General features: G+C 34.9%; 1 protein-coding gene across 2 annotated transcripts in view; it reads right to left on the reverse strand.

The window, feature by feature from the left end:
* Window positions 1-12,545, reverse strand: part of gabrb2a (gamma-aminobutyric acid type A receptor subunit beta2a) — a 73,505-nt gene that overhangs the window by 60,258 nt on the left and 702 nt on the right. For both annotated transcript variants that reach the window (XM_046860052.1, XM_046860051.1), the window contains exon 3: window positions 11,957-12,024. In XM_046860052.1, the coding sequence (XP_046716008.1) occupies window positions 11,957-12,024 (68 nt within the window). The remainder of the gene's footprint in view (window positions 1-11,956; window positions 12,025-12,545) is intronic.

The raw sequence follows: 12,545 nt of genomic DNA on the forward strand, positions 1-12,545 counted from the left end.
TCAGAAAGGGTTGCCCTACTGTTCACCTACACAACTACACACAAACACTTCTGTCGAGCAAAAAAAACAACAGATCAAACAAAACCTGCAGTGTCACTTACTGTATATATCAGTTCCTTTTGCACTGTTCTTTATTGTCCCCCACATTGGAGTCGCTCGTACACTGATTTTCCATGAATGACGCTCAAACTACAGTTATAAATAACGAAAATTTGATCTTGGCAAAGTGAAAATGTCTAGAATACGGGAAAATAGTTTAGATTTCTCATTATGGGATGATTAGAAATCAAAAATAAGACATTTATAGAGCTTCTTTGGAGCATTTTTAAACTTTATAAGAAATGACATACTAGCAGTGTTTCTTTCTTTTTTTCTTCCTAAAACAGGAAACTTTCTAAAAATTCTAAAATATTTTCAATTTGTCATGTAAAGCTGGCTAAACAAATGTAAATGTGGGTATCTAATGAGCGTAGAATCCAAAAGGTAATCCAGAATCGTTGTCAGAAACAGTCAAAGATTTAAAAACTGACCAGCAACACCGTATCATGACTCTCCAAGCTTTTTTGAATTGTGTGTATATTAATAGACATCTGAACTTACTCTGAGCAGAAAAGTGTGTGTGTGTGTCTGGGACTTGGAGTCCAAGGCGGCCATGTTTGAAGGCTGCGTTGTCTGGTAGAAATTTGATTTTAAGTCCAGTGATGTCCTGACACGCTTGCTAATAGTTTTTCAGTGTAGGCACGGATGACTCAGACTTCACTTCCTAAATCTGAGTTGCTTACGCTTTGATTACTTGGATATTATTAGAATGTGGTCATAGCTCCAGTTCTGTGCTCCTTCTGCATTGTACAATTTAAAGTTCTACTCTTAACATTAAATAACCCACCTCATTAAGAGCTTAATAATTAAGTGAGACATTAGATTAAGCGTCCTAGCAGTAGGGGGGGGACTCTAATGACGCACAGCAGAGGGTTATTAAGAAGAAAGTTAATAAAATCCAAGTATTCGAGCAGCCCTGATGTATAAAATAAGTCATGTCAAGTCAAATCGACCGTATACCTCACTCTGATGTGCTTTTAGGATTCAGGATCGTAAAGATGTTTATGAACACGTTCATTTTTGCTGCATACCATTGCATAGGACACCTTTCCAAGCCAACACAAGACGACTGCATTTACTGCTAATTCAGAGACAGAACTGGTCCAAGGAGCCTGTTTCATCTTAGCTAAACAGCCAATTATCATGAAGATGGCATGCTAAAAAAGAATACAAAAATAGGCTTCATTTTCTAATTAGATAATATACCTAATATAGTTAGATAGTGAGTTAGTTAGTGTGTATTCCCCACAGAGTGTAAGTTTGTCTTCACCATAAAATAAATAGAAGCTCAGTGGTTAATATGTTGTTAAGATGTTGGACTGCCACCTAAGCTGCTACTAAATGCCCTGTGTGATCAAGTCACACTGGATAAAGGCATCTGCCAAATACTATAAATGTGAACTGTCTGTATAATACAAACATGGACATCAACATATAGCAGAAAAATACATCAAACCAGTATAAAAATTCAAGGTATCTCGGTTTTTAAGTCACGGTTCCGTCCGGTTAAGGTTGTGGGGAAGAAATGCAAAACATAAAACTGCTTGTCATTTTTTTATTAATGCATATTTTTTTTATTATTATTAACATTTGTGATCAACATTTGAACAGTTTACATTTTTAAAACAATTGTAAATAAAATGCCTGCTTGGTTAAATAATATATAAAATAATATATCATTTAATATATTATATAATATTTATTCAAAATATAATAAATCAAATGCATGAGATACACTTTTTATTATATTGATTAAATTAAGTAATCAAAAAATTACAATAGTAAATTGGCACAAATTAAATTGATTGAATAAAATTTAATAAATCATTTTTTAAATGTTTACATTTGTTAGACCCCCTAATACAGATTGTGTGTTTGTGTGTGTGTGTGTGTGTGTGTGTGTGTGTGTGTGTGTGTGTGTGTTTTGCATGTGATATTACATTTTCAAAAGATCTACTTAACTGTTCTACTTAATTTAGCATACTTTAACAAATGTCTTCATCCCTTCCATCCTTCATTCATTCATTCATTCATTCATTCATTCACTCTCTCGACATGTGGAATAGTCAGGTTTTTCTCCTTTTAAGAGAATTTTTTTGTAACCTGGACATATAGCGACTAACACTAGCTCTATGGATTTCAGATTCAATCTTTTTCTTTCTTTTCAACTTTTTATTTCACTGTGACTTGTATCCTGCATAAAATCTTGAATCTGTAGTCCATAGCGCTAGCTTTAGCCGCTAGCAACTACCTGGTTAGCAAGCAGTATTGATTCTTGAGCATTTTCATGCATAAGCAAAACCAATTTTATTTCAGGTATGGACAGTGACACTGCACAAACTTTAGGTTTTTTTTATTTTATATACCTGGCATTGTTGTGCATGTTTTCCAGTTTGAAAAATATATTTTTTTAAATGCGCTCAAAGTGCAAAGCGGAAACTAAACAAACTTGCGGTCCGCCACTTAATACGTTCCTGAGGGAACTTAAAATTTGGTACACATGTGTAGCGAACCGAAAGCCCTGTACCAAAATATTTCTGTACAAATACGTGTAATGTAATACTCATAATATATATAATGACAAATGTTTATGGACACCATAAAAAGGTTTGTGCACATCTGCCTATAAGAGTTGCTACATCCATATTTATCTCCAATTTGGTTTACTTATAACTCACACTAGATTTTCTAAAGGATTTTGGAGTGTGAAAAATTTTGTTTATTCAGCAAAAAGGACATTAGATGTAGGGGGAGAAGCCAGAAGGTGTAGGTCAGCATTCCAATATATCCCTTTATAGCAGGCCAATCAAGATTTGTGCACAGGGGCATTGCCAGGCTAGAACCAGGTCTCATAGTGAAGAGAGAAGATTTTATAATACTGCATCCAAAAACATCAGTTATATACAGTTGAGCGGATCTACCTAATATGACTGGAATAGTCGTCTCTATTCGTTTGTCCATATAATAATATAATAAATGTATGATGAGGATGGACAGGATTAGAAACGAGTTTATTAGAGGGACAGCGCATGTAGGACGTTTTGGAGACAAGAAGAGAGAGGCCCGATTGAGATGTTTTGAACATGTGCAGAGGAGGGACATGGGGTATATCAGTAGGAGAATGCTGAGGATGGAGCCACCAGGAAGGAGGAAAAGAGGAAGACCAAGGAGTAGGTTTATAGATGTGGTGAAGGAAGACATGCAGGTAGTTGGTTTGAAAGAGGCAGATGTAGAGGACAGAGTTGTATAAGTAGTAGTAAAGAAGAATAAGAAGATATATATTTGGACTAAAGTATGTGGACACCTGACCCTAAAATTTGTCCCATTTCACATTTAGTCATCATTTGCTGTTATAATAACCTCTACTCTTCTGGGAAGATGTTTCACTAGATTTTGAAATGTAATTATGGAGATTTGTGTTTATTCAGCTACACAGCTTATAAAGCTATGACATCAATTAGGAGTATTTATTCACTGGATATTAAGTTTAGCCAAATAACGCTAGTCATTTAGTGCTAATTCATACTAATTTTTGAAATAACTTTTTGGGTAATGCTAGTCCAATGCCTACTGCTGAAAAATCTGTGAGAAAATCACAAGCATTAACAGTCAAAGTGACATATATTTATATTTTTATTATTATAGCTATACACACAATTTACTGTGAATTTCAATAAAACAAGAAAAACTGTTTCTATATGATTTCATTCTTATATTTGTCAGTGTACTTTTTTAACATTTAACAGTTAAGATATAACAGTTGAGATATAAAAATTTGTAATTGCTACAATAAATATATATAATAGCACAATCTGTATTTTCAGAATGTGCCAGATATTTGAATGGTTGGATTGTGTTCATAAAATAAAGTCATTAAGGGATTTGAGAAACTTTATTTTATACTAGAATGGGTTTGAAAGCTACTTCTAATCCAATGATTCTCAATTTCATGATGCATGACGCATTTAAGGATTTTTTTTTTTTTCACTTTAATATGCTGGATCTAACTGAACTTATCAGTAAATTATCAACCTTTTAAGAGCTGAAAAAACACAATATATATTTTATAATGCATGGAACAGCTGGAATGGACCCATGCACTACATCTTTCACACAAGCTGTTCAGGATTCTTAATTGAAGTATAAAATTGGTTATGAAACATTAATTGGTCTTTAAATGGACTGTTCACAGCTATGTATCCAGATATCCTGAATAATTTTTTTTTTTACTTCCAACTACCACTTATAGTTACATGCTAAGTGGCTCTAGTCTGGATGTGATCCTGAAGTAGGTTTCTAAGAATGACTGGTTCAATTCAGTGATTGTATTTACTCTACGAATGGGCAACATGCTGCCATTTACTTTGATTGTGTCTTTGTAAAGATTTTTTGGAGTCCAGTTATGAATGCCACCTTGCCAATCTTGGAATCTGTGCAGTAGAGACTTGGATCTAGAAAATGCTCAACAGACACTTGGATCTAAGAGTATGTTCAGTAGATATAAACAAGTGGGCAACGGGTTAGTGTATGTGCTTATTCACAATGAGTTTCTAAAAAGTGCAACTATAATGGTTTATTGGCTTAAAGTGCAGCGTAAGTGCAGTGTTATGTGAAATGCTAAACTGTATATTGGTCACAAGTATATTGATTTCACCGTTGTCTGGAGCGTTGGGTCTGAGTGAGATACCATTTGCTGACATTATCCATCAATTTATTCAAAGTAATGAAAGTATATGTAGCTAATGTAAGATACCAACTGAAAATCTAAACATCATTTACACTAGATACAAGCTATTTATTAAGGAAAAACTGCTGCCGTCCATAATTCTCATCTAGCTCTAATCGTTCTTATATCCTCATCACATATTGTTAGTAATTTGTTGAGAAATTTGTCCCTTTATTTACAGCTCATTAACTTTGTTTTGCTAATTAAAATATCTACAAGTTGGAATATCTACAAGTAGACATCAAAATGAAAAACGTACCACAAAAACTGCAAAGAACTATCCATTGAGGCTCTGACAAAACAAAACAAGAAATGTTTTTGATCCAGAAATGATGCATGGAAGGCATCAATAAACATTATCATTCACGCCCACTTTAAAAAAAAAAAAAAAAATAAAAAATTCTACAATAAATTTACAGTATTTATTTACAATACATAGCCAGTAGAGGGCCTCCCTGTTGAGACATCCACTCGTATATGCAGGCAACAATTCGACCAAAAAAAGGTCGGATTTCTACACAGATAAACATAAATAAATATTTGAAAATGGACTTACGGAAAGGATTAGACTTCAAGGTTATGTTAAATAGGGTAACTCAATCAAATGGATTTTAAACAGCCAAACAAGTTTAGCATGTACTGAGAAATAGCACCAATTACTGAAAACATTACCAAAATAATAATGATAAATAGGGATTTCAGTGTCAAAAGTCTGGCGGTACTTCTAGACTCCGAGGGCAGACCTGAAAGCCTTTTAACACTTCTGACCATAATTACCACAACTATTAAGTAAGCTTGGTAATTTCGCAATGTAATATTCCCCGCATAGAAAGCTAATATAAGAGTCACGTCGCATTCGTTTTTTTTTTTCCTCTATAAGCACTTGAAATTTTCCAAAACAAAAATGTGTTAATATTTGGTTATGATGTGCGTTCAATTACTGCTACATTAAGCTTGTAATAATTTGTGCATTAATGCTTCTATTCTATATTGTTATTTGAAATCTTATGTCTGTGCACGCTATTAAAAGACCCAAGTGTTTCGTTTTACAGCTCTTCCTGGCTTTCCTGGCTGAAAAAAATACCGAACATGGCGACAGCAGAAAACTGGCTCCTGTCCTATTTTCTCCACAGCACTACATTATCAGAAAAGTTACACAACATGAACGTGTTTGAACTGAAATTGGACTTTCACACTTCTGAAAACAACTATATATATTTTATTGGGACCAGGCAGCCGTACAAAATGTCACCCAAATCAGTATGCATTCACTGTTTATATTCATCGCTTGCTGCATTCTGTAGCACTTTATGAAAAGGAGGTTGAAATTACAGACCAGAAGCATAACGAATTGTAGAAATGTCGTTATGTATGTTTTCAGGTTGTGTGAAAGGCACAAAATGCATCAGCTACACAACATTTTACCTCCGATAGTAGCTTGGTAACTTGCTAACTCAAGCCACAACAGCGAAGATACCTTTACGTCTGTAGGCTACATGTTGCCTAACTAGCACAGTGAACATTCACACTCAAACTTGATATGAATGGAAATACCATGATAACTAGAGCAAAATTTAGCTTCTTTGCTTTTATCTCATTCCTGTTCGAAATGATTTAGCAGTAACCCTGAGAAATATATATTGAGATAATCTTGCTTTTACATCTTCAAAACATATTTGTAAATACTTGCTTGGCACTTCTGATAGTTACCATGAAAACAACAGCAAAAGTTACTTGAGAAAACATTGGCAAATAAATATAACCCAGCTAGCAAAAAATATTATAAGAACACAAAGAGCTTAAGAAGCTACATATTGTTATAGTTGCGATTTAGCATTTCTTATCATTTTCTTCAAACATCTAGTGTGGAAAAGATTTTAAAGGTAAATGTTTATGTCCTTGTAACTATAATGTAGTGGTGTAGGTAATTTACCCCCAACGTTAAATATCTTTTTTTAAACCCCTGATTAAAGGTTCTTTCAAGTAAATTCCCAAAACATTTTGCTAAATTGTTAACTAAAAACTAATTACTAGCTATCTACATCTAAAATGTTACGCTTACAATAGTAAGTACAGTGTGAGTTTGTGAATAGAACTAATATCAACATCTAAATCAATCAAAGTGCAAGAAATTCATGGAAGAATATAATCAAGTCCGATGTATTGGATATTTATAGGCAATAAACCTAGACATTCTTTTATTCTTTATAACCCCTTTATCTGTGTAAAGCTGCTTTGAGACCCTGTGCAATACAAATAAAATATACAATATAAAATGGAATTTGATTGAAAATTGTTGGACTACATTTTCTGCCAAACATTATTAACAACTTAAACAACCCAGCTAACCAGTTATTTATAATAACCTAGTAAAAATATCAGATTTTTGTCAGCCAGCTAGAGACTTGAGAAATTGACAACACTTTCTCTTCGATTGTTATGCTGAGATATACGTAGCTGAACATTTACCATTGAGGTTTGTAAGGGGTTCATTGACTTACAGTAATCACTAAATAATTACTGATCACCATTGTTCTTATTGAACAATCACCGAACACCAGAGTTTCCTTTCTACCTGACACTGATCACAATTGCTTGCACTGACAGATCATAGATTACTAGAGTTTCCTACAACTTATCATTGATTGCCAGCGTTCCCAAAGACTGATCACTGATCACTACTTTACCCAAGAACTAATCACCAGTGTTCTCAAAGACTGATCACTAAATACTATTTTACCCAAGAACTAATCACCAGTGTTCTCAAAGACTGATCACTAATCACTATTTTACCCAAGAACTAATCACCAGTGTTCTCAAAGACTAATCACTAATCACTATTTTACCCAAGAACTAATCACCAGTGTTCTCAAAGACTGATCACTAATTACTATTTTACCCAAGAACTAATCACCAGTGTTCTCAAAGACTGATCACTAATCACTATTTTACCCAAGAACTAATCACCAGTGTTCCCAAAGACTGATCACTAATCACTACTTTACTCAAGAACTAATCACCAGTGTTCTCAAAGGCTGATCACTAATCACTATTTTACCCAAGAACTAATCACTAGTGTTCCCAAAGACTGATCACTAATCTATGTTTTACTCAAAAACTAATCACCAGTGTTCCCAAAGACTGATCACTAATCTATGTTTTACCCAAGTACTAATTACCTAAAGGCTGAGCACTGATCACTTTTTTACCCAAGAACTAATCACAAGTGTTCTCAAAGACTGATCACTAATCACTATTTTACCCAAGAACTAATCACCAGTGTTCTCAAAGACTGAACACTAATCACTATTTTACCCAAGAACTAATCACCAGTGTTCTCAAAGACTAATCACTAATCACTATTTTACCCAAGAACTAATCACCAGTGTTCTCAAAGACTGATCACTAATCACTATTTTACCCAAGAACTAATCACCAGTGTTCTCAAAGACTGATCACTAATCACTATTTTACCCAAGAACTAATCACCAGTGTTCCCAAAGACTGATCACTAATCACTACTTTACTCAAGAACTAATCACCAGTGTTCTCAAAGGCTGATCACTAATCACTATTTTACCCAAGAACTAATCACAAGTGTCCCCAAAGACTGATCACTGATCACTATTTTACCAAAGAACTAATCACCAGTGTCTTCAAAGGCTGAACACTAATCACTATTTTACCCAAGTACTAATCACCAGTGTTCCTAAAGGCTGATCACTGATCACTATTTTACCCAAGAACTAATCACCAGTGATCCCAAAGACTGATTACTAGAGTATACAAAATTCATGATTCGGTAAGTATCTCCGTTTTTAAGTCACGTTTCAGTTCGATTTCGGTATGATTAGGGAAAAGAAATGCAAAGCATAAAATTGCTTGTCTTTTTTTAATTTACATAGTTTGTTATTATTAACATTTTTCAACAACATTTGAACAGTTCACATTTTAAAAACAAATTTAAATAAAATGCCTGCTTAGTTAAATATTATTTAGAATTATATTTTATAATATTTTATAAAAATAAAATAGAATAAATAAATTAATGTAATACACTTTTTGTTATATTGATTAAATTGAGTAATCAATTAACTTTGCACAAATTGAATTAATTCAATAAAATTAAATAAATGGAAATTTGTTTAAATCATTTGTTAGACCCCATTTAAGTAATAAAAATGTGTATGTGTGGGTCTGTTTGTGTGTGTGTGTGTGTGTGTGTGTGTGTGTGTGTGTGTGTGTGTGTGTGTGTTTTACATTTAATATTTAATTTTCTAAAGATATGATCTACTTAACTGTTCTACTATTTTAGAATACTTTAACAAATACATGAATTTCTTAAATCCTTCATTCATTCACTCCCTCGATGTGGAATTGTCAGGATTTTCTCGTTTTAAGAGAAATTCTTGAAGCTGGACATAAAACGATAAAGAATCCATAACATTAGCATTAGCCACTAGACACTTCCTTGTTAGCGGCTAACGCTAGTGCTATGGATTCTTGAGCGTTTTCATGCATGTGCAAAACAAATCTTATTTCCAGTGCAGAGCGAGTAGCCACAGTGGCACTGCGCTAACTCTAGTTTCTTTTTTTATACCGCTGGCATTGTTGTGTTTTCAAATTTAATAATAATTTTGCACTTAAAAGTGTAAGGCAGAGACTAAACAAACTTGTGGTCCACCATACTTTTTAATGGGAATCGGATTTGAACTATGTACCACACGTAATTCTTCAGCACGCAAGGATTGCATTCTGAAAGCCCTGTACCGAAAGAAATACAGTACAAATACGTGTAACGTTACACCCCTACTGATTACTGATCACTATTTTACCCAAGAGCTGATCACTAGTGTTCCCAAAGTCTAAACACTAATCACTGTTCACTATTTTACCCAAGAGCTCATCACTAGTGTTCCCAAAGTCTGAACACTGATCACTGTTCACTATTTTACCCAAGAGCTCATCACTAGTGTTCCCAAAGTCTGAAAACTGATCACTGTTCACTATTTTACCCAAGAGCTGATCACTAGTGTTCCCAAAGTCTGAACACTGATCACTGTTCACTATTTTACCCAAGAGCTCATCACTAGTGTTGCCAAAGTCTAAACACTAATCACTGTTCACTATTTTACCCAAGAGCTGATCACTAGTGTTCCCAAAGTCTGAACACTGATCACTGTTCACTATTTTACCCAAGAGCTGATCACTAGTGTTCCCAAAGTCTGAACACTGATCACTGTTTACTATTTTACCCAAGAGCTCATCACTAGTGTTCCCAAAGTCTGAACACTGATCACTGTTCACTATTTGACCAAAAATGAATCAATGTTTGACAGTTTTCCCAACAACTAATTACTGATCACCAGTGTTCCCATCAAACTAATCACTGATTGCTATTGTGACCACTGACCAGTACCTGATCACATCTGCTTATACACCTGCTCATTGTTTTTTCTTTTTTGTACTCTTATCTCTGTGATATTTACAACTAATAATAGTGAGTTATCCCACAGGCAACCATTTTATTCTTGTCTACTTCCAGACTACTACCACTGCTTCATTTTGTCCACAACCTTGATAGAAATTATATTCATTTATCTTCGGTAATCACTTTATCCTGCTCAGGGTCATGGTGGAGCCTGGAGCATGGTGTATTTGAGACTTATGGGATGTAACACCATCCGTCACTTGCTCCAAAACACCAATTCACCTTCCTGCAGTTTTTGAGAGATGAGAAGAAACCAGAGAAAACCCATTTGAACATGAAGCGACCATGCTAAACCACGCTAAACCAGGCTAAACTCGGTAACCTGTACTGACAGGAACTCAAGCACAGAAGACCTGTGAGGCTTTTGAGACCTTCTGCAGGACCTTACCCTTTCCTTGCTCATTTAACAGGTGATCTGAAAGTGTCACTAACTGCACGATTAATACAAACTACAATGTCATCTGGCGACTTTCTGATCATGCAGAGAAATCTACTTCCTCCTGAAAAAGAGTGGACCACACCGTCCCCTCGTCTTACTCCACTTCTGAACGAACAAAAACTCACACACACACAAAATACTTCTTACTGAAGCATTAATAAAACATATTTAATTAGGCACATCCCTGCTGTGTTTACCCATCACCGCTGTCATGAAAAATAAATCACTGACTTCGGCTCATTTATTAGTAAATAAAAGGCAGAACTGTCGGTCATGAATGGCCTTGGGGATTCATAGCTGCTTCATAAAAAAAAAATTAAAAATGTAAAAAAAAAAAAAACGCTGAAATGATGATTAGGCTCAAAACAGGGGGCGCATCAATCTTTCATTTCACGCCATGCATTTTTTCCCTTTAATTACAGCATCGGGGTGAGGTGTGGTCAAAAGGGGGCGCTGTTTCACGGGTCAACTTCTATCTATCTATCTATCTATCTATCTATCTATCTATCTATCTATCTATCTATCTATCTATCTATCTATCTATCTATCTGCTTTAACAGTTTGAATGAGATGCTTCAGATATATTGAAGAGACCAGAATCAGGAAACCAGCATCAAAATCATCATGAGCTTGTTTGCTGAGTAGCAAGAAGAAAGACACCTCCTTCCTGGGATCATTCCAAGAAGGAGAGCATGTGGGAACGCTTTTGGTCGCTATGTGACACGGTTCTCCTTGAGAACAGCGCGAGATCACCTTGAACTACATTTGCACGCGGGAAAAAAGCATCATCATCGTCATCCAATTCAAATCATATATGCGTGGGTATGTTTTGGGAAAAAAGAGGAGGGGGGGCGGCAATCGGACACGCAGTACGGTTGGCGTGTGCGTGACGCGTGTGAGCGTGTGTGCGTGTGTGTGTTTGAGCGCGCGCGCGCGCCATCGCGAAGGCGCGCGCGAGCTCGCGCGTGTGTTTGGAATCCAAATTGAGCGCAGAGCAGAGGCTCCAGCATGCCAATGAACTTCTACACTAGTGCAAAATCATCATGACGGTGCCCGCTCTAGGATCATATGGTGTGACAACCCGGGAGAAACACGTTTATTAAAAGAAACACACACACACGAAAAAAAATAATAAATCCAGCTGCATAAAATATATACTCGATTTCAAAACAACAACCAGAAATATATACATGTTACATACCATGTTCACTTCCGACACCATGTCTATGCTGGCGATGTCTATATTCATGCCAACCGCCACTGGAGCCCCTAAAAAAAAAAAAAAAGATATGAATAGCATGCAATAAAAAAAATAATAATAATAAAAAAAAATTATAATAATAATAAAAATGAGACCATATTTTTATCCTATAAAAACAATATTAAAAATGCATTCTTCAATAAGGTTATTGCAATCCCCTTTAATTGATTTTTTTTCATATATATATATATATATATATATATATATATATATATATATATATATATATATCTTTTTGTGTGTGTGTGTGTGTGTGTGGTTTTTTTTTTGCAGCTTCACATCAAATATGCCCAGGCTGAAATGGAGCTCCTTCAACATCATGACAAGAACCTGATAACCAGGCTGAGACTAAAACAGGTGGATCGAGGTGTATTATGGAACAAGATGACAATATGTCGCAAAATAAAAAAAAAAATGTAAAAAAAAAAAAATGCGCAATGATCCGAGATCTAACTTGGACACGTGAGTCTGACAACAGCATTGATTTGGATGAATTAATATAATTAAAGGAAAGGGAAAAAAGCGAATG

Source organism: Silurus meridionalis, chromosome 10 (genome assembly GCF_014805685.1).
Source record: "Silurus meridionalis isolate SWU-2019-XX chromosome 10, ASM1480568v1, whole genome shotgun sequence".
NCBI classification, from domain to species: domain Eukaryota; kingdom Metazoa; phylum Chordata; class Actinopteri; order Siluriformes; family Siluridae; genus Silurus; species Silurus meridionalis.